At 45.2% G+C, this 23,757-nt stretch overlaps 1 protein-coding gene across 1 annotated transcript; it reads right to left on the bottom strand.

Annotated features, from left to right (window-relative positions):
• Positions 1-9,150: 9,150 nt before the first annotated feature.
• LOC306926784 (uncharacterized protein) lies at positions 9,151-14,110 on the bottom strand. The gene is made up of 3 exons (XM_079506219.1): positions 13,971-14,110; positions 13,254-13,633; positions 9,151-10,430 (listed from the first exon to the last, which is right to left on the bottom strand). The coding sequence occupies exons 2-3, from the start codon at positions 13,511-13,513 to the stop codon at positions 10,259-10,261; spliced, it is 432 nt and encodes a 143-aa protein (XP_079362345.1). The 5' UTR covers positions 13,514-13,633; positions 13,971-14,110; the 3' UTR covers positions 9,151-10,258.
• Positions 14,111-23,757: the final 9,647 nt, after the last annotated feature.

The raw sequence follows: 23,757 nt of genomic DNA, 5'->3' as shown, positions 1-23,757 counted from the left end.
CCTGCCCTGCGAGAGGATGGACAGGAGCGGTCGCATCGACGGCGGGGAGACGGTGAGCGGTGTGCGGCTGCGGTTGGCGGGGACCATCGTCTTTGCATCAGCGCGCTGGCGGTGGACGACGAGGTGATGGGACGCAGCGCAGCACGGCGGCGGGGACCCCATGGTTCCCCGGGGGAGGGGCGACCACTCGACGCATGGCGTGGCGGTGGTTTTCACTTTCCTTGGCCGACTGACCAACACAAGCTGAGGGCCTTGCAGTCGTCATACGCGGCGTCTGTGATGGAGTTACGCAACGGCCTTTTTCTTCCCAACTCTGATGAGTTCTGAGTTGGGAGGGGGGAGATGAGATGATGATGAGGACAGCGAAAACAGTGTGAACTTTTTCACAACTTGATCCGTGGCCTGGCGAACATTGAGGTAACGGAATGCAGCATACAGAAGATTTTCCTTTGTCCATATATCAGAGGCGAAGATGAACTTCCCTTCTCTCTGATTACAAATCGTGTGTCGCGTTTGTTTTCAACATGAATTAATAGGCATTATGTTGGTGTATGTTTTTGTCGTATAATTAGATAAGTTGAGTCATGAGTAGCCTACTTATGAAACAATTAGGTAATTTCCTCGAGACGTGTAGAGAATATTAGTTAAATATTGCTTAAACTCTGGCCTGTTAATGTATTTTTATCTTTTCTTATTACTGTTTAGCTGGTTAACAAGGGTCCAGCGTCATTTATTATGTACTACCCTAGTAGAGCAGAGTTTTATTCAAAGCATTATAACGTATATGTTATTGCATGTCCAAAAGGCTTTTGACACCGTGAACCACTCCATACTGGTTAACAAGCTAAAAGCAATTGGTTTCGATAGCACATCAGTGAGCTGGATGCAATCCTACCTGGAGGGGAGAGAACAGATGGTGGAAGTGAACGGAACACTGTCCCCCCCCCTCCCAGTGAGCTGTGGCGTTCCACAAGGAAGCATACTAGGGCCTCTACTGTTCCTAATATATGTAAACGACATGACTTCAGCCTGTGACTGCAACTTGTTCCTGTTCGCAGATGACTCAGCACTGCTGGTCTCGGACAGGGACAAACTGCAGGTTGAAAATGCCCTCAGCTCTGAACTCGGTAGAATCTGCACCTGGCTCGCTGATAACAAACTATCTTTACACCTGGGAAAAACTGAATCCATTCTCTTTGGCTCTATTAGTAATCTCAGCAAGGCAAATGGCTTCTTGGTTAGAGTGGGTGACAATGTTATCACACGTAAAGATGAAATTACCTACCTAGGTTCCATCCTGGAGGCTAATCTTTCCGGTGATAAAATGGCCACCAACGTAATCAAAAAAGTCAACCATAGAACAAGATTCCTCTACAGGATCTCCTCACTGGTCAACAAAAACACCTTGAAGACCTTAACAGGAGCCCTTGTACAGGGTTTCTTTGACTATGCATGCACCTCCTGGTACCACAGCACCTCAAAGGCCCTTAAAACCAGGCTCCAGACTTCCCAAAACAAACTGGTCAGGCTCCTACTTGATCTAGCCCCCCGAACCCACCTCACCCCTGCCCACTTCGACAGGCTGGAATGGCTTAGGGTCGACGACAGAGTACAGCATCTTGCAATGGGTCTGGTCCACAAGATTCGATACACCACCAAGATACCCATGTACCTGTCTAGATACTTCCTTAATGTTAACGAAGTCCACACCCACAACACCAGAGGGAGTGCAACGAACCATGTACAACCCAGATTCGGCACAAACAAGGGACTAAATTCTTTTCGCTCCTATGCCACCAAAATGTGGAACGCCCTACCAACTGTCATTAAGACATGCGAATCCCTTGACTCCTTCAAAACCGCTCTCAAAGGGCACCTACGGATGGCTGCAATTCGAAACTGGCCCCCGTAAAATCTGAATCCCCCCCCCCCCGCCCCCCCCCCTTTTTTCCCCTCACTGTATATATTTCTTTTCCCTTTTTACCTCCTTTTTGATGAATTCTTTTTTGATGAATTCCTGTTCTGTCTATAGAAGTGTCTATTTGTACGTCTCTAAATGTTTTGATGATTTGAACATGGTGGACCCTGTTGGAAACAAGTGTAATGCTTAATTGGGTCGTCCACTCACAGTTAACAGCCTTTGTATTGAGTTTGTGCTTGAAATGTACTGTAATTCTGCAAACTGTTAATAAATTCTTCAATCAATCAATCAATCAAATTTCCTGAAAGCGGCAACGTCTGTTAAATGTCAGTTATTATTTGTACTAATCATTTGACCATTATTCTTTGTTTGGGATTAGGTATTTGTCAGAAAAATGATTTGAATTACAGACAGCTGAGTTATCGAGGTGTAAAGGGGATTTTTACTGTGGTTTTTAAGCTAAAATGTAGTTTTTTATATGTTGTTTCCGTGGGTGTGAATCACAAAGAGGTGGTCAGGTCTCACGATGGTCCGTCCATGACCTAAGGGGTCATGAAGTGAATGTTGTAAGTGTTTATTTTTTTATGTTTTGGCCTAAGATTAAAGTAACACAGGGAGAGTCCTAAAAGCACATCGAGGATGAAATGTAATGTAATGTAATCATTTATGACAAGCTGTAATCTTGAATGTCTGTAAACCATTTTGGGGAAGGTCCTACTGTAATGCTGCTGTTTCTGATGTCTTGAATGTACCGTCCAGCTGAGGATCAAGGGGGGTGGTAAGAATTATGATTCCATATTTTAGTATGACAGTCTTTTGGACGGTCATAAGGGGGGTTATGATGAATCTGGAATTCATAATTCTATAAGTAATGTGTGCTACTGTGCTCATCTTGACTTTCATTTGGAGGTGTCTGTAGGGTGTGTGTGACTGTCTTCCACTCCAGGCTCCCACACCCGGTCCCATGTGGTGAGGGCCTGGCCATTTGCTATGTGCGTTCCTGTGGCTATTTGTATGACAAAGGAGTTTGTTGACATGAAGGAACAGACTGATTGATCAAAGGACTTGTCACTAAAATGTCTGTTGACACCCTACACTCATGTAAACTGCTTAAAAGGTTGACCAAGATGGGACTCTTTGTCAGTCGGGCGTCAGCCCATGTGTGGAGCACGTCAGGCCACTCTGGCTGGCGTGAGCATTTAACCTGTATGCATTGCTGCGCTGTGTACTTGTGAAATAAACAACATCATCTCGGATCTGCTTCTGCTGTCTGCCGTGTGTCACAACTTTTCTCCGGGGCTCTCATGGTTCAGATACATCACTACTTAGATACTTTCCACCTCAGCTTGACAGACAGGCTGCCTACTGAGTCTTATATTTCTCTGTGTCAGCATGATGAGTGGTGGCTGTGAGGTGACAGTATTTAACCTCTGCAGGTTGATTTCGTCAACTAAAACTATGACGAAAAATGTTCGTCAACTACCTTTTTCCACTGACAAACTAAATAAATACTAAGCTATGATGAACGAACATATGGCGAAGAGATCCAGTAGGACTGAAAGACAAGTCATTTTAAGTTTGGTGTTGGTTGGTTCGGGTGTCGAAAATAGCCAAACTACAAGCTATTGCCCGGGGGGGCCCGACTGAAATTGTAAAGTATTGCAATCCAATTCAAGTGAGATTTATGTTTAGTTATTGTATATTTAGTATTATGGTTAAAACATTGAGAGCTTTTTCTCTGCTGTCAGTGATGCTGTGTTGTGGGGTAGCTGTGGAAAGCCCTAAAGCCTGCCATGCACAGCCACTAGAGTGTTCGTCTGTCTGTCTGTCTCTCTTTCTCTCTCTCTCTTTTGCGGTGAAACTGGCAACTGCATTAGTGCACTGTAGTGGCTTTACTCTTTCTTTATTGCTGATCTCTCTTTTTTATAGAGCACATTGTGAAATATTTTGCTGTAAAACTGCATTAGCGCACTACTGGCTACTAGTGGCTGCATTCATTCAGCGACTAGTCTGCCTGTCTGCCTGCTTGCCTCTCTCTTTTGGGGGGGCTGGGTACCCCAAAATTACAGTGAAATTATTACAAATACCCCAACTTTTTTAAACGTACCACGCAGCCCAGCGGGGCCCCTAAATGTTGTCTAGCCCGGGGGCCCTTGGGAGGGTAAATCCGGCCCTGTGCCTATGAAACAGTGTTCAAGCTTACCGTGTTGCACCTGAGGAACTCAGCAGAGGGTTCGGGTTGAGTCCCACTGCAGACGGCAGATTAGATCCCAAATCATCTGGTTGTCCTCTTCTAGGCCTACAGTCCTGCAGCATGCCCACGGCCAGATCATCTGGTTGTCCTCTTCTAGGCCTACAGTCCTGCAGCATGCCCACGGCCAGAGGCAACATCATCTGGTTGTCCTCTTCTAGGCCTACAGTCCTGCAGCATGCCCACGGCCAGAGGCAACAGAGAGCGTCCAACTCACAAGCTCTAAGAGGCAACACATTCTTGAAACCAGTCTCGAAAAAGTTCAGGTCAATTTAACTGGTTGACTCCAGAATTTTCCAAATTAACTTATGGCTCTAATTATACTGATAACATCTACAGGGGTTTTGGTCTCCATCAGTCATCCGCTATGTCTCTCCATCGGTCTAGCGGATCCAATAGAAACTAGGCTATCTCCTGATTTAGTTTAGAAGAAGAAATAAATTCAAGGCGGGACAGATTATGAATTTTGATTGATTGATTGATTATATTATATTTCCATTGTGGTCCTGGATCGACCAAGTCCTATGTATTCAATTCATCAACATAGCATAAAAAATGTAACACAATGATACATCATCAACAAATTCAATTTTAACACTATATTATGTACACAAAAAAATATGGCAGTGAGTGAATGACACCTCCTTCCAAGGTATTGTGGGGCTTGCGGCACGTGCCATTATAGTGAAGTCATATTTCACAGTTGTGGTGGGTGGTCTAATAATTCATACACAGCTTTAAATTGCTGTATGTCACTGTTTACATTCCCTCACAGCCACAGGTCAGTTTGATCATGTAACATGTTTAAACTTGCCATGTGGACTTCATGAGCTTCTGTGGTAGCCTACAGTAAGCAGGCCTGTCCTGTCAATACCGAACAGTACATTAGAGAGTATCTCTTTTGCACATTTATTAGGTTTTATCAGTTGGTTTTGGGATGTGCTCAAGCACGCCGTTACGCACGCATATAGTGGTCCATTCACTTGTGAAACGCACCACATGCACATCTTTCTGCTTCGCTGGTTCTCTGTATCTTTCTGCCATGGTGCCCCACTGTACTGTTTACTCAAGACTTTCTCCCATTGCTCTGTAGACATAGAGCATGTTAGAAGTGCATAGAATTTAAAGCAGCACTAGATGTAACTTTTTTAATAAATACATTTGAATTTTGTCCAATGGTTGGGGTGGTTGTAGTTTGTCTCCCTGCTCTTCTATTGAGATGTTTAGATTGTTTAGATTGTGTCAAAGGTCATGTCTCACCTACCTAGACACAGGATCTGACACGATGTTTTACATGATGGTCAATGTATACTATCCCCTGAGCAGGCAGGCAGGCCATATTAGCTCTAGATTTCATCACTTTCACAGGAAACCAGGTTCAAATCCTGGGTAGAAGAGGAAAGTTACATATGGTAGTGCAGCTTTAAGTACCCTGGCCTGGACTAAAGATTAGCAAAGAGTGCCATCTCCTTCCAAAAGCATATATAACTACAGTATATTTGAAGTTATCATCTCATATTGACAAGCTGTGACAGAAGAATGCAGTCAGAGGGGAAAAGCAATTTATTCTACTGAATTCATTTTTGAGCGGTGCTAACCGCTCACAATAAAGGGCTTTGTGTGTAGGTCTGTCTGACTATCTGTCTGTCTGTCTGTTTGGAGCACAGAATGGTTTGTAGCATGACCTATTGACCCCTGCAGATCATTGGGGTCATTCACAGTGAGCGGTCGGCTAATTGGAGCTGCATTGGGGTCAGACGCACGCACGCACGCACACACACACACACACACACACACTGCACCGCTCAGTACACACGTTGGTGTGATTTTAGTAGTATAAACAGGAAAATTGTATATAATATAAACTAAACAAGGGTCCTTGGATTCAAACTCGGGACAATTCAGGTGGTCGGAACAACTGGTTGAGCTAGTATCAAGGCATCTCGAGCTTAAATATTTCATCAAATTGCTGTAAAAATGTAGTAAACAGTTGCTGTCCTGATCTTAAAGTTGTTCTTTGGTGTCTGGGATTGGAGCCTGCCCAGAGATCAGACCAGATGTAGAGCTGGGATTGGAGCCTGCCCAGAGATCAGACCAGATGTAGAGCTGGGATTGGAGCCTGCCCAGAGATCAGACCAGATGTAGAGCTGGGATTGGAGCCTGCCCAGAGATCAGACCAGATGTAGAGCTGGACAGCTGTGACTGTAGTCTTTCACTGCCTCGGGGAGGAGACTGTTGATTACCTTTTCTCCATGGATACCATGCATGGTCCCTACATGACTGGAGGAAGGAAGAAAGACATTAAGAAAGAAAATGATTGATATTATTATGCAAATTAATAATATATAGCAACTACGAAGTGAAGAGCTGTGGACAAACGGATAAGGAAAGGTAATGGGTGGGTGAGAGGCTTATGCTTAAAATTCAAATATGAGTAAGGTTTATGTGACATTGAAGTTTATTTGTTAGCCAAGAAACCACACTTTGTTAGAAACTGGTATCTTTTCACTATTAAAAAGTGACATGTAAGTAAGGGATGTACCAAATAATTGGAAGCTTTATTCATAACATTGATTTATGGATATTGTACTTTCTTTTTCTTTTTTTCATTTTGTCTAAATCAATGGGGTTTCAATACATTATGTTATTCTGCAGATAAAGATTGAAAAGACAAAATAATTTAATCACTTTATTCAAATTGAGATTTATTTGTATATGATTACATAAATATCAAACATCCATCATTAGAAAACTTTTTTACAAAACGACATTTGTTACATAGCCCTGTAAGGATATAAGACAAATCATTGTGGAATGAGTGGGAAGCAGTGAGGAAAAGGGACCTGCAGAATGTGCATTGCATGGTGGAGTGGCTCTGCACCGATGTGTTCGTCATGGATTGTGATGTTGTGCACAGTAAAACCTCAAGGATCTTACACTTTTATTACTCTACACAGTATACTCTACTGTATACCCAAGGATTGAGCAGTGGGGAATGAACCTGGACTGTTGCTCTGAACAACTACGGCTACAATGTCAACCTTTACTTTCACCAGCTTTAAGTTTTCCCAGATGGTTTGGGGTTGGGGGATGCAAACGTGCACCGGTGTGGCGAGATGTTTGATCAGCCTCTGGGTAGAGAGACGCTGTTGGCGCGGCTCCACACCATCATTAATGTCTCGTAACATGTACCGTTTAATGCCATTAGTGTGCGTATTGGTGCCATCATCTTCCATCCAACCACACTGGCCCACTGCCTCTGTCTCCATGCTAATGTCCTGAGATACGCTTGCCAAAACCACAGGGAATCATTAGGACCAAGCCTTCAGCGCCACATGGGCTATTAGTGCTGTGTGTGTGTGTGTGTGTGTTTATTTCCTGGTACCTTTGTTGCTTTGCGTCTGCTGAATAATGCAAGTGGTCCTCTGACCACTTTTGGTGGATTTCAGGGTTCAGTGTGACCTGCGCGCACACACATACATGACACACACAAACCAACACGCATTACATTACATCGCTCCATAATCGTAGAGAACCAAATACAATGTCTTCCCTTCTCTTTTTGACAGCTCTCTCTCACTCTCACACACACACACACACACACACACACACACACACACACACACACGTTAGTAATAGTATTACTATATTTGTCAACATCAACATCCTTAGGATGAATACTTTTCGAAATGCAATGTTTACTATTTATTTGCCCGGGTTAGGATTTTTAACCCTAAAGCCTGGGTTATGCTTGCTCGTTTGCTGGTGATGCACATTGGAAATAGCGGATTTACAAGCCCACAAGTAGATCTGATATTTTCGAGGCATAGCTCTAACGCTAACTCCTAAACTTAACCTCTAAATGCCTCATCAACCTGAATCCTTTATTAATTGTAAGCCTAACACTATAAACCTTTTCTAACCATACGAAGAAAAATAAACATGTTGTTTTGTCTCTATTGTGGACCAGGAAAATGGTCCTCAATCTGTATAGTCCATTACTCAAATTATACAACTTGTGTGGGAAGAGAAATGTCCTTTTGCACACCTAAAGTGATGGGCAGGTACGTCGGAATAATGAACTTGAATAATGGAACAAATAGGGAACAGGGAGAGGGACACTGTCTTCACTTACAAAAACAATTTATTTAACTATACTTGTGGGGACATTTTATCCCTCACAAGTATAGTAATACGAGTATGCTCTTTCTTTCTCTCTCTCTCGCACGCACGCACGCACGCACACGCACACACACACACACACACACACACACACACACACACACACACTCATTCATCTTTACTACCTTCGGATAGCACTGACAGAGGCTCCAGGTTGTCCCGACAGCCACCATGACGACACCCAGCGCACAGAGAGTGACATAAACCTGCGGTCGCTCCTCGGTCATTATGAACAGGCCGACGGCCACCACACACAGCCCTGCCACTATCAGTCCATAGCGATACGGCTTCCCCTCCACCATCGCTTACACCAAAATCCACCAAAGTATCGGAGCAGCAGAAACTGACTTCATACAGAGCTCCCTGTGTGTCAAGCTTCACTGGTGTATATTGTGGCGTTCTGCAGGGCCTTTGTGTCGTTCTGTGCTGGGGTTTGAAGGTCAGGGAGGAGAAAGGCAGGTTAGGGTTCCACTCTGGTGGCTTTTTACAGCCTCCAGACTGCTTGGGCTGGCAGAGGGAAGGAGGCAAGGAGGGGGTCTAGAATTGCAGGTGTGTGTGTGTGTGTGTGTGTGTGTGTGTGTGTGTGTGTGTGTGTGTGTGTGTGTGTGTGTGTGTGTGTGTGTGTGTGTGTGTGTGTGTGTGTGTGTGTGTGTGTGTGTGTGTGTGTGTGTGTGTGTGTGTGTGTGTGTGCTCTTACAGGATAGGTCACCTTGTCCCTGGTGCAAGGAAACCCACAACTCTGCCCCACCCCTTCCCCCCACGGCCCCCTCCCTCTCTCTCCTGAACCATTTGGGTTCTGTAATGTAGCATTTTTACCACAGTGAATGGTTTACACACAGTGCTCATTTAAAAGACGCAGGTTTTTGGGATAAGTAAACATCTCTCTTCGACTGGCTTCAGGTGTGTGTGTGTGTGTGTGTGTGTGTGTGTGTGTGTGTGTGTGTGTGTGTGTGTGTGTGTGTGTGTGTGTGTGTGTGTGTGTGTGTGTGTGTGTGTGTGTGTGTGTGTGTGTGTGTGTGTGTGTGTGTGTGGAGGGGGGGGGGATTGGTTCTCAAACAAACTATCCATCAGCGCCACCCGTGGAGTGCTGGAAGGCCATTCATTAACAGGAGTTTATAGAAACATCATAACATTACTAACACAGGCGACATTCCTCCCAAACACTGCTGTTGACATTCTGGCTCTTTACAAGGCACTTTGCTCAGGAATAAGCTGTCACTGTCAGTAAATCTGCTTTAAGGTAATTACTGGATAGAATGCAGACGTGGACGGACAAAAACATCGTACTCGTCGAGTCGTCGGAATGTTAAAAAAACGTGTAGTTTTAAAGACGGGTGCCGCTGTGGAGATACAGTAGTAGGTCACACATATAAACAGGTTCCAGTGGGGCGTCCAAAGTCCTGTTTGAGCATCTTTTATCCCAACCTTTTGAGTTCTACAGTCACCACGACATGCAGCATGCCAATCTGTCCACAATACTGACTTGACTCTGTGGCGTGGCGGTGTAAGTTACAACAACGCCCAATCTTGAGGAAGGGAACGGATTGAGCCCTTGGTGAGTAGGGTGAAACAGGCGTGGCGAGAGAAGCCGGCTGTCCTCTCCCGCTTCCCCGCAAGCACTCACAACATCGTAGATGCCAAGCTCCTTGCTGGGCCTCGGTACAAAACAGTCCTCTGCAGAGCCCCCCGGCGCCCCACCTCCACTCCCCTCAGTGATCGTTTAGTTTCGGGGTGGCTGCATTAAGGCACAGAGTAGTTACACAGCTACGTTGGCTGTCAGTAAGGTAGGCCGTCCGGCCTCAGGGCTCCATCCACTCAGAGCCACTCAGAAAGGCACTGACATGTCGGTCTAAAGAGGTCCCGCTGTGTCTTCGTGCTAAGCCTCCCCGCCGGGGGGTGAGAGGTCAGAGCCGCGGAGGGGCCGCCTGTTCGTCCGCTTTCATGACCGTGTCGTAGGATGGGGGAGGCTCCATGTCCCACGGGGGCGGGGTGGAGGGGAGAGAGGGCTCCGGCGGCGTGACCGGCCTCCTGGTGACAGAGTCCTCCGACATCTCCCTGCGAATGCGGTCCAGCCTCCTGAAGAGAGAGGGAGAGAGAAATGAATGGATGGATGGATGGATGCTGGGGGAGTGTTTGGTATGGAGTTGGCTTCATGCTTTTGTTGCAGAACTGGCACAGAATAGAATGACAGAAGCTTGATTTATTTCGACCATAGGTCGCAGATTACTATGAAAACCTCCAGAACCTGTCCGTCGATCTGTCCGCCACGCCTTCATATATGGCGCTTTGACCCCCATAGCGCCAAAGCGCCAGTGCTCGCCCAGCAGTCTGCCGTCACCCAGGTGGATGCATGCACGTGACCTCGCCCTCAGGGCGTCTTACTGGTACTAAAGCCTGATCACTTAGTTGCGTGCCGGTGTTGTACTCATAAAATAGCAGATCACTGTTCACGTGACGTGATGTTGTTCACCTGTACACTGTCACCTCCTCCTCTTCAAAAGGAGCAGACACCTCTAATTCTGCACACTGAGGAAGGCTGGATTGTAAATCTGCATTTTTCTTTGGCACGGAACACTGTCAGATTAAAGTAAATTAGGCATAAAGGACTTGAACTTGGATCACGGACTTCTTGACATCCAATCTAATTGTGTATTCGCTTAAAAGCACCGTCCAAGATGTTTTTGGAAACCACTGATGACCGACTGTGACCCTTGCCTGGAGTTATTCTGTCAGGTCGACGTCTGGTGGCAGAAAAAGCTTTGCTGATGGAAACTGTGTTCCTGGCTTGGTTCTAAGCACGGTGCTGGACACTGAGCAGAGCACGTCCTGTTTAACTTCACACAGGATCCTAGATTACCTCAGACCAGGCAGGGGGAGTCTGTCTGTCAGCCACATTGTGCGTGCGTGCGTGCGTGCGTGCGTGCGTGCGTGCGTGCGTGCGTGCGTGTTCCATTTTGGAGGTGACCTACTTCTCTAATCAGAACATCTATTGTTCTCTAGTCCTATGTGTCACATGGTCAATGTTTTTGGTTCCTAATCTTTACCTGCACTCTACCTACTGTATCCCCCGCCAAGCAATCCTCAGTCCTTCCTTCTTGTTGCCTATTTTGTTAGAGGCTAGTAGTTAAACTACGCAGATGTACACTGAGACGTTTATATTGTTTTGCTGTCGGGCAGAATCCTCTTATCACCATGTTTTAACTTATTGTGTTCTTTCGTAAATGAAAGCCCTATACTTTGTCATACTACGGAACGGTGTCACACAATTGTAAATCGGCTAATTTTGCCGATTTAGTAACAGTTTTGGACTTATTCCACCCAAAAGCAACGATATGCCAATGTATTTTATTTTTATTAATTTCACCACAAATGCTAAGTATGTTATTTAGGTAGCATGGGTTGTTTGGACAGATGCTAGCTTTGATGTTTACCTCATGGTATCCTAGTTACTTTCTAGCACTTGGTTGTCTTCTTGGCACTGTGTTTGACTAGGGTTCATACCACTTACTCCGATCATGCACTTTGTAAGCCGTGCTGGATCACAGCGTCTGCTCAATGCCTAAATTGTAATTTGTAGTTGTTTAATCCATCTCAGATCCATTTTAGCCTAATCCTCTCCCACTCGTCTTGGCTGGACCACAACAGCTCAGCCGGCCCTACAACATGCAAATTACTGATTCAGCCGGTCCGTCACTGAGTGATGAAGATATATACACCATTAGTCAGCTGGTTGGCCCAACAACAAACTATTCAATCGCTGAGCAATCACTCCTATGGGATATAGAATTTACACGCTTGGTTGAACCATTTATCAACCAAGCGATCGCAGAGCATTCATATCTCCAGGTTATGGGAGTAATCTATCCTAATGTACACAAACATTATGTCCACTACAGTATGGAAATGTACACTGTACACACACACACACACACACACACACACACACACACACACACAGAAGCACCTAGGCCTACTACATTGACGATGGTAGTTACAACGGAGCAGTTTAACGTCATGCCCAGGACAATAAGGATCTGGAATCTGGAATAGAATGTGTTTGATTTGCTTGCAGCCTTGACCTGTCACCCTCCTCCCCCTGTCTGCAATCAATCTATGCATTATTGATTTCTTTGGAAACTGCACTAGAGGATAAGCCCCAATTGAGATGCAGCATCTCGAGGGGTTCCTCAAAGCACACAACAACATCCAACAGCAAAGAACAAAAAACGCATCAACATGGAACATAGTAACATACATTTAAAGGCTTTTCCACCATCTCAAACCACCACTACATCAGTATAATAGTATCCTTAAAAAATATTTAAATTGAAATTAAATTTATAAAATAGAATCATCAACAAATAAAAATAACTAAATCAATATAATCAGAATCATGAACAACTAACTAGATGTAAGGTGAACCAGCAAAGAAGTATTGTAAACATTAACTGCATTGTCAACTACTGGTAGTATAGTGAAGAGCTGTTTCTGATACTAGGGCAAAATGAGAGCGAAATCAGACCCAACTCAGATGAGGTCCCATGTTAGAACTCATGTTTGATCAAAGCTAGGCACCCTTGAGCATCAGATATAGAATTATTATCAAGAATTTAAGAACATTTTTGACAAATTGTTTGTTCACTCCGTTATAAACAGGCTAACAAAGTTCAAAATAGTACATCACTTTACTTTACTTTAAGACCGTGAGAAGGCAACCATTAAGCTATAGCACAGTATTCCAATAACCAAAAGATCCCAGATGGCATCTAGTATCATATCACAATATCGATATTGTATTCATATGACACCCAGCTTTACAAATATGCAATACAAGCATGCATGTATACAGTGCATGTACTGTACGCATGTGTGTGTGTGCGTGTGCGTGTGTGTGTATACCTTTGTATGGCGAGGGCCTGGTGTGGGCTGAAGCGTGTGCCAGTGCGTGGGTGCAGTAGGAAGTGCCCGGGCACAGCCACCTGCAGAGTCTTGATGGCCATGCAGAGCCCCGTGATGATGAGTATGATGCCCAGCAGGGCCGCGCACAGTCCGAGCCCAAGGAGCACTATGGAGTGGTGAGGCACGCACAGCGACATGACCACCCCGCCCACCATCAGCACCAGACCCAGGCACAGCAGGATGCTCTGGGGGACGGGCATCTTTTTTGGGACAGCTGCCCGGCTGCTGCTGCGGCTAGTAGTAGGCTATAAGCAACAGTCCTGTACCAGGTAGCCAGGCAGCACGGCCGATAGGATACTATCTAACCTCCACCGTCATGCCTGAAACAGAGAGATGTGCAGATGGTGCAGACAACAACCAGTGCACTGTTTAGTGTGTGAGCAATAGTGGTGCAACTACCAGATGCAGAGAGTCAGACTGACCTCAGACTGAGAGAGAGGCACACACACGCACATACTGCGCATGCACGCACACACACACACACACACACACACACACACACACACACACACATACAAATAGAAATAGACACAGACAGAGAGGAGAGACAGAAGGGCGAGTGAGCACAGTATACCCAGATCAATGCGGTTGCTGTGCAGTCAGAAAAAGAACACGTTGACTTTCACAATATGATGTGTGTGAGTGTTGTTCTCTAACCTTTTAAGAAAAGAGCTGCCTCGCAGCAGAGTCGCAGTCCACAGGAGCCAGCCGTTCAGCAGATGCGGTTCACAGCTGACTGCATGAATATGGGATTACCATGCAGCTAAAGTGTTCTTCTGTAGCCTACTTCATCTGAGCACTGTCTTTTTGGCAAATCTAGTGAGCAAATATAAGACTTCCGGTGGACGATCTCTTCAAAATAAGAGTACCCTCTAGAGTATTGAAAAAAAGTTTAATTTGCACATTAAAACTATAAATTAAGCATTTAAACGATGCTATAGGACACACATTATGTTTCTGTGTAAAAATAAGTAATAAGTAATGTTTCTGTGTAAAGATAAGTAATTAAAAAGTTATCTAAATGGATAAATGCTATTCACTGGAGAGCATGGACTTTATAAAGTGGACGCTGGACAGAAATCCCTGCTATGTTTCGACTAGTGTGACATACGCACGCGTCCGGGGAGACCTCCTCTACAACACCACACTGTCCGCTAAGCAGCAGAGGTGTAAAACAAAAATTGGCACCAGGTCACAGGTCAAAAAACATAAAAAAACTTCCCATTTCCAGACTACAGTGGACTAAAGTGGACGCTGGACAGAAATCCCTGCTATGTTTCGACTAGTGTGACATACGCACGCGTCCGGGGAGACCTCCTCTACAACACCACACTGTCCGCTAAGCAGCAGAGGTGTAAAACAAAAATTGGCACCAGGTCACAGGTCAAAAAACATAAAAAAACTTCCCATTTCCAGACTACAGTGGACTAAAGTGGACGCTGGACAGAAATCCCTGCTATGTTTCGACTAGTGTGACATACGCACGCGTCCGGGGAGACCTCCTCTACAACACCACACTGTCCGCTAAGCAGCAGAGGTGTAAAACAAAAATTGGCACCAGGTCACAGGTCAAAAAACATAAAAAAACTTCCCATTTCCAGACTACAGTGGACTAAAGTGGACGCTGGACAGAAATCCCTGCTATGTTTCGACTAGTGTGACATACGCACGCGTCCGGGGAGACCTCCTCTACAACACCACACTGTCCGCTAAGCAGCAGAGGTGTAAAACAAAAATTGGCACCAGGTCACAGGTCAAAAAACATAAAAAAACTTCCCATTTCCAGACTACAGTGGACTAAAGTGGACGCTGGACAGAAATCCCTGCTATGTTTCGACTAGTGTGACATACGCACGCGTCCGGGGAGACCTCCTCTACAACACCACACTGTCCGCTAAGCAGCAGAGGTGTAAAACAAAAATTGGCACCAGGTCACAGGTAAAAAAACATAAAAAAACTTCCCATTTCCTGACTACAGTGGACTAAAGTGGACACTGGACAAAAATCCCTGCTATGTTTCGACTAGTGTGACATACGCACGCGTCCGGGGAGACCTCCTCTACAACACCACACTGTCCGCTAAGCAGCAGAGGTGTAAAACAAAAATTGGCACCAGGTCAGATGTAAAAAAACTTAAAAAAACTTCCCATTTCCAGACTACAGTGGACTAAAGTGGACACTGGACAAAAATCCCTGCTATGTTTCGACTAGTGTGACATATGCACGCGTCCGGGGAGACCTCCTCTACAACACCACACTGTCCGCTAAGCAGCAGAGGTGTAAAACAAAAATTGGCACCAGGTCACAGGTCAAAAAACATAAAAAAACTTCCCATTTCCTGACTACAGTGGACTAAAGTGGACACTGGACAAAAATCCCTGCTATGTTTCGACTAGTGTGACATACGCACGCGTCCGGGGAGACCTCCTCTACAACACCACACTGTCCGCTAAGCAGCAGAGGTGTAAAACAAAAATTGGCACCAGGTCAGATGTAAAAAAACTTAAAAAAACTTCCCATTTCCAGACTACAGTGGACTAAAGTGGACACTGGACAAAAATCCCTGCTATGTTTCGACTAGTGTGACATATGCACGCGTCCGGGGAGACCTCCTCTACAACACCACACTGTCCGCTAAGCAGCAGAGGTGTAAAACAAAAATTGGCACCAGGTCACAGGTCAAAAAACATAAAAAAACTTCCCATTTCCTGACTACAGTGGACTAAAGTGGACACTGGACAAAAATCCCTGCTATGTTTCGACTAGTGTGACATACGCACGCGTCCGGGGAGACCTCCTCTACAACACCACACTGTCCGCTAAGCAGCAGAGGTGTAAAACAAAAATTGGCACCAGGTCAGATGTAAAAAAACTTAAAAAAACTTCCCATTTCCAGACTACAGTGGACTAAAGTGGACACTGGACAAAAATCCCTGCTATGTTTCGACTAGTGTGACATATGCACGCGTCCGGGGAGACCTCCTCTACAACACCACACTGTCCGCTAAGCAGCAGAGGTGTAAAACAAAAATGTAACAACAGACATTGTAATTACTGGTGTTGGAACACTAATGTCTGCATGAATGGTAATGGTAGTACTTAACTACTGTGAAGTACTATGTAGATCGACCATTAACAGTCATAGTGAAACATTGATAGCTCTAAATTAGGGCTTTTAGGGTTTGACAAGTTGTTAACGGCATGCATGCACACTTGAGTACAGCCATTACTCAACCATCCCAACCCCCCAACCCAACCATCTTTCTTCTGGCTGTCCACCACTGGCTGGGCGGTGCCCAGGTAATGAGGTGACAACGATCAATCGTTGTCACCTCATTACCTGGGCACCTCATTACCTGGGCACCGTCACCTGTTCACCGTCCACCGTCACCCTCCGCTAAGCAGCAGAGGTGTAAAACAAAAATTGGCATGCCATACAGCAAGGTGAAAGGTCAAAAAGTGGACTAAAATACAATAGAATATAAAAGAATACAGACAAGGCTTTGAAAGTTACAAAAAAATACCTTTTAATTAATCATTGCTAATATAACAGTGTACACTTTCAATGGAAAGAAAAAGGCATACAGTTTGCTTACGGTGTTTCTCATTCACTGTTACACAGAAGAAGAAAAATTCCCTCTGCAAAAAAAGTTTCCAAATCCCTACAATATTTGTTTTTAAACGTAATTTGTCTTAAGGTGGACTGAGAATCTACTTTAATAGTTTAGTAGTAACTTTTGATCAATTTACTGTATGTGTGTGCATCTGTGTTAATACAGCAAACATTATTCAAACACATGCAAAACATGCAAAAACTACAAACGTCAATCAGTGCAAACGTCACTCAAAAATTCAAAATGATACTATAAGTGCAAACGTACCTATAAGTGCATACATTACTCAAATGTATAAAAAGGTAAGACGTTCAATGTACCAAGTGCAAACGTTACTCAAAAGTATAGGTACAACATGCAATGTACTTCAATGCAAACGTCACTCAAATGTATAATATGGTACAACATGCAATGTACCTATAAGTGCACACATCACTCAAATGTATAAAAAGGTACAACATGCAGTAAGTACCTATAGTGCAAAACATCACTGCAAACATAAAGTGCAAACATTGTACACACACACACACACACACACACACACACAAATTGATCAAAAGTTAGATGTACGTATATAAAGCAAACCCAGCTCTTTAGGAGGTCTCCCCGGACGCGTGCATATGTCACACTAGTCGAAACATAGCAGGGATTTTTGTCCAGTGTCCACTTTAGTCCACTGTAGTCTGGAAATGGGAAGTTTTTTTAAGTTTTTTTACATCTGACCTGGTGCCAATTTTTGTTTTACACCTCTGCTGCTTAGCGGACAGTGTGGTGTTGTAGAGGAGGTCTCCCCGGACGCGTGCGTATGTCACACTAGTCGAAACATAGCAGGGATTTCTGTCCAGCGTCCACTTTAGTCCACTGTAGTCTGGAAATGGGAAGTTTTTTTATGTTTTTTGACCTGTGACCTGGTGCCAATTTTTGTTTTACACCTCTGCTGCTTAGCGGACAGTGTGGTGTTGTAGAGGAGGTCTCCCCGGACGCGTGCATATGTCACACTAGTCGAAACATAGCAGGGATTTTTGTCCAGCGTCCACTTTAGTCCACTGTAGTCTGGAAATGGGAAGTTTTTTTATGTTTTTTGACCTGTGACCTGGTGCCAATTTTTGTTTTACACCTCTGCTGCTTAGCGGACAGTGTGGTGTTGTAGAGGAGGTCTCCCCGGACGCGTGCGTATGTCACACTAGTCGAAACATAGCAGGGATTTCTGTCCAGCGTCCACTTTAGTCCACTGTAGTCTGGAAATGGGAAGTTTTTTTATGTTTTTTGACCTGTGACCTGGTGCCAATTTTTGTTTTACACCTCTGCTGCTTAGCGGACAGTGTGGTGTTGTAGAGGAGGTCTCCCCGGACGCGTGCGTATGTCACACTAGTCGAAACATAGCAGGGATTTCTGTCCAGCGTCCACTTTAGTCCACTGTAGTCTGGAAATGGGAAGTTTTTTTATGTTTTTTGACCTGTGACCTGGTGCCAATTTTTGTTTTACACCTCTGCTGCTTAGCGGACAGTGTGGTGTTGTAGAGGAGGTCTCCCCGGACGCGTGCGTATGTCACACTAGTCGAAACATAGCAGGGATTTTTGTCCAGCGTCCACTTTAGTCCACTGTAGTCTGGAAATGGGACGTTTTTTAAAGTTTTTTGACCTGTGACCTGGTGCCAATTTTTGTTTTACACCTCTGCTGCTTAGCGGACAGTGTGGTGTTGTAGAGGAGGTCTCCCCGGACGCGTGCGTATGTCACACTAGTCGAAACATAGCAGGGATTTCTGTCCAGCGTCCACTTTAGTCCACTGTAGTCTGGAAATGGGAAGTTTTTTTATGTTTTTTGACCTGTGACCTGGTGCCAATTTTTGTTTTACACCTCTGCTGCTTAGCGGACAGTGTGGTGTTGTAGAGGAGGTCTCCCCGGACGCGTGCGTATGTCACACTAGTCGAAACATAGCAGGGATTTCTGTCCAGCGTCCACTTTAGTCCACTGTAGTCTGGAAATGGGAAGTTTTTTTATGTTTTTTGACCTGTGACCTGGTGCCAATTTTTGTTTTACACCTCTGCTGCTTAGCGGACAGTGTGGTGTTGTAGAGGAGGTCTCCCCGGACGCGTGCGTATGTCACACTAGTCGAAACATAGCAGGGATTTCTGTCCAGCGTCCACTTTAGTCCACTGTAGTCCACTGTAGTCTGGAAATGGGAAGTTTTTTTATGTTTTTTGACCTGTGACCTGGTGCCAATTTTTGTTTTACACCTCTGCTGCTTAGCGGACAGTGTGGTGTTGTAGAGGAGGTCTCCCCGGACGCGTGCGTATGTCACACTAGTCGAAACATAGCAGGGATTTCTGTCCAGCGTCCACTTTAGTCCACTGTAGTCTGGAAATGGGAAGTTTTTTTATGTTTTTTGACCTGTGACCTGGTGCCAATTTTTGTTTTACACCTCTGCTGCTTAGCGGACAGTGTGGTGTTGTAGAGGAGGTCTCCCCGGACGCGTGCGTATGTCACACTAGTCGAAACATAGCAGGGATTTCTGTCCAGCGTCCACTTTAGTCCACTGTAGTCTGGAAATGGGAAGTTTTTTATGTTTTTTGACCTGTGACCTGGTGCCAATTTTTGTTTTACACCTCTGCTGCTTAGCGGACAGTGTGGTGTTGTAGAGGAGGTCTCCCCGGACGCGTGCGTATGTCACACTAGTCGAAACATAGCAGGGATTTCTGTCCAGCGTCCACTTTAGTCCACTGTAGTCTGGAAATGGGAAGTTTTTTTATGTTTTTTGACCTGTGACCTGGTGCCAATTTTTGTTTTACACCTCTGCTGCTTAGCGGACAGTGTGGTGTTGTAGAGGAGGTCTCCCCGGACGCGTGCATATGTCACACTAGTCGAAACATAGCAGGGATTTTTGTCCAGCGTCCACTTTAGTCCACTGTAGTCTGGAAATGGGAAGTTTTTTTATGTTTTTTGACCTGTGACCTGGTGCCAATTTTTGTTTTACACCTCTGCTGCTTAGCGGACAGTGTGGTGTTGTAGAGGAGGTCTCCCCGGACGCGTGCGTATGTCACACTAGTCGAAACATAGCAGGGATTTCTGTCCAGCGTCCACTTTAGTCCACTGTAGTCTGGAAATGGGAAGTTTTTTTATGTTTTTTGACCTGTGACCTGGTGCCAATTTTTGTTTTACACCTCTGCTGCTTAGCGGACAGTGTGGTGTTGTAGAGGAGGTCTCCCCGGACGCGTGCGTATGTCACACTAGTCGAAACATAGCAGGGATTTCTGTCCAGCGTCCACTTTAGTCCACTGTAGTCTGGAAATGGGAAGTTTTTTATGTTTTTTGACCTGTGACCTGGTGCCAATTTTTGTTTTACACCTCTGCTGCTTAGCGGACAGTGTGGTGTTGTAGAGGAGGTCTCCCCGGACGCGTGCGTATGTCACACTAGTCGAAACATAGCAGGGATTTTTGTCCAGCGTCCACTTTAGTCCACTGTAGTCTGGAAATGGGACGTTTTTTAAAGTTTTTTGACCTGTGACCTGGTGCCAATTTTTGTTTTACACCTCTGCTGCTTAGCGGACAGTGTGGTGTTGTAGAGGAGGTCTCCCCGGACGCGTGCGTATGTCACACTAGTCGAAACATAGCAGGGATTTCTGTCCAGCGTCCACTTTAGTCCACTGTAGTCTGGAAATGGGAAGTTTTTTTATGTTTTTTGACCTGTGACCTGGTGCCAATTTTTGTTTTACACCTCTGCTGCTTAGCGGACAGTGTGGTGTTGTAGAGGAGGTCTCCCCGGACGCGTGCGTATGTCACACTAGTCGAAACATAGCAGGGATTTCTGTCCAGCGTCCACTTTAGTCCACTGTAGTCTGGAAATGGGAAGTTTTTTTATGTTTTTTGACCTGTGACCTGGTGCCAATTTTTGTTTTACACCTCTGCTGCTTAGCGGACAGTGTGGTGTTGTAGAGGAGGTCTCCCCGGACGCGTGCGTATGTCACACTAGTCGAAACATAGCAGGGATTTCTGTCCAGCGTCCACTTTAGTCCACTGTAGTCTGGAAATGGGAAGTTTTTTTATGTTTTTTGACCTGTGACCTGGTGCCAATTTTTGTTTTACACCTCTGCTGCTTAGCGGACAGTGTGGTGTTGTAGAGGAGGTCTCCCCGGACGCGTGCGTATGTCACACTAGTCGAAACATAGCAGGGATTTCTGTCCAGCGTCCACTTTAGTCCACTGTAGTCTGGAAATGGGAAGTTTTTTTATGTTTTTTGACCTGTGACCTGGTGCCAATTTTTGTTTTACACCTCTGCTGCTTAGCGGACAGTGTGGTGTTGTAGAGGAGGTCTCCCCGGACGCGTGCGTATGTCACACTAGTCGAAACATAGCAGGGATTTCTGTCCAGCGTCCACTTTAGTCCACTGTAGTCTGGAAATGGGAAGTTTTTTATGTTTTTTGACCTGTGACCTGGTGCCAATTTTTGTTTTACACCTCTGCTGCTTAGCGGACAGTGTGGTGTTGTAGAGGAGGTCTCCCCGGACGCGTGCGTATGTCACACTAGTCGAAACATAGCAGGGATTTCTGTCCAGCGTCCACTTTAGTCCACTGTAGTCTGGAAATGGGAAGTTTTTTTATGTTTTTTGACCTGTGACCTGGTGCCAATTTTTGTTTTACACCTCTGCTGCTTAGCGGACAGTGTGGTGTTGTAGAGGAGGTCTCCCCGGACGCGTGCGTATGTCACACTAGTCGAAACATAGCAGGGATTTCTGTCCAGCGTCCACTTTAGTCCACTGTAGTCTGGAAATGGGAAGTTTTTTTATGTTTTTTGACCTGTGACCTGGTGCCAATTTTTGTTTTACACCTCTGCTGCTTAGCGGACAGTGTGGTGTTGTAGAGGAGGTCTCCCCGGACGCGTGCGTATGTCACACTAGTCGAAACATAGCAGGGATTTCTGTCCAGCGTCCACTTTAGTCCACTGTAGTCTGGAAATGGGAAGTTTTTTTATGTTTTTTGACCTGTGACCTGGTGCCAATTTTTGTTTTACACCTCTGCTGCTTAGCGGACAGTGTGGTGTTGTAGAGGAGGTCTCCCCGGACGCGTGCGTATGTCACACTAGTCGAAACATAGCAGGGATTTCTGTCCAGCGTCCACTTTAGTCCACTGTAGTCTGGAAATGGGAAGTTTTTTTATGTTTTTTGACCTGTGACCTGGTGCCAATTTTTGTTTTACACCTCTGCTGCTTAGCGGACAGTGTGGTGTTGTAGAGGAGGTCTCCCCGGACGCGTGCGTATGTCACACTAGTCGAAACATAGCAGGGATTTCTGTCCAGCGTTCACTTTAGTCCACTGTAGTCTGGAAATGGGAAGTTTTTTTATGTTTTTTGACCTGTGACCTGGTGCCAATTTTTGTTTTACACCTCTGCTGCTTAGCGGACAGTGTGGTGTTGTAGAGGAGGTCTCCCCGGACGCGTGCATATGTCACACTAGTCGAAACATAGCAGGGATTTTGTCCAGCATCCACTTTATTAAGTCCATGCACTCCAGTGAATGGACTTGGGCACTCCAGTGCATGGACTTGGGCATTTATCCATTTAGATAACTTTTTTACGTTTTTTAATTACTTATTTTTACACAGAAACATAATGTGTGTCTTCACAATAACTGTAATGTAATAACAATACTAATAATGTAATGTAATAATTATTTAATTAACCACGCTTTTATTCTGAAAGCAACCGGATGTCTTAAATTTGCTAGCTCTCTGGCAGGAAGTTCTAGATTTGCCAAAAAGACGGAGCCCTTCATCTGGTCCAACTCCCACCACTTCCTCATAGACTCACTCCCATCTGGCGTCTCCGGCGCATCGCGGGGGAATGCCTTTTCTCCACGCCGACCCGTATCACACTCACAAGCCTTTTAAAGAAGCCTATCAAAGTAGACCGCGCCCGTAGGAGTTGGTCTCCTGTCCTGCCGCAGCCGCTTGCTTTTCTGTCTGTAACGTTAGATGCATATCCGGTTGTAAATGTGTTATTGTGGCGCTGAAACTCGGTTGAATAGAAGTTGATGTGTGGTGTGGACTACAGGGCGCTCGGTAGTTCCAATCCTCACACAGCTGCAGCTCCAGTAGAATCCCTGTCTGTGTGTAGACCCTATTTTTTATTTATTTTTTTACAGTCTATGGTGTAGACTCAGAGACTCCGAGTAGCCTACTATAGGAAGGAAGACGACTTCTAGTTCTTGTTTTGAGGACCGGTTTTGGTGACGAGAGAGAGAGAGAGCTGGGCGGTGCGCCCGGTTCCGCCGCGACCACATCTGAATAATCTCAACCTCGCTCTCTGTCTCTGACTGTCTCTCTCTCTGTGTTTTTGGTCCTGGTGTTTTGTACACATGCAGAGAGAGAGGAGTAGCCTATACGGAGAAATTGAGCCTGAAATATAAATTGATAAAAGACCGCAAAACGAAAACAGACATTTTCTTCTTGCATGCGTGGCTGCAGAGTCACACACGATGGAATTTGCGGTTAAATCCTACCGGATTTTAGGTGACAACTAATTCATATAGGCTACATTTGCTCATAATAAAGGCTACATTTGCTCATAATAATCGCAGCAGCGCGACACGTGCGTCTCGTCTACTCGACTGCCACACAAACGATATCGTCGTGACCTATTTGTATAAGCTTGTAGACGTAGTAGTTTATTATTAACTTCACTTGATATCGATTTTAATTGTACCATGGACCATGATACATTTAAAATGCACCATGCTTTAGCTTTACTAAGCGTTATGTGTACATAAATTGAACATGGTGGACCCTGATGTAAACAAGTGTAATGCTTAATTGGGTCGTCCACTCACAGTTAACAGC

Source organism: Electrona antarctica, assembly GCF_951216825.1.
Source record: "Electrona antarctica genome assembly, chromosome: 7".
NCBI classification, from domain to species: Eukaryota; Metazoa; Chordata; class Actinopteri; order Myctophiformes; family Myctophidae; genus Electrona; species Electrona antarctica.
Note: the sequence above shows the minus strand (reverse complement) of the source record. Positions and strands in the feature narration are given on the sequence as shown.

Bases quoted from the DNA above. Each gene is read 5' to 3' on its own strand.
- LOC306926784 (XM_079506219.1), bottom strand. From the start codon at position 13,513: ATGCCCGTCCCCCAGAGCATCCTGCTGTGCCTGGGTCTGGTGCTGATG. The intron at 10,431-13,253 runs GTATACACACAC...CTCTCTCTTCAG, and splicing joins CAGGCCCTCGCCATACAAAG to GAGGCTGGACCGCATTCGCA.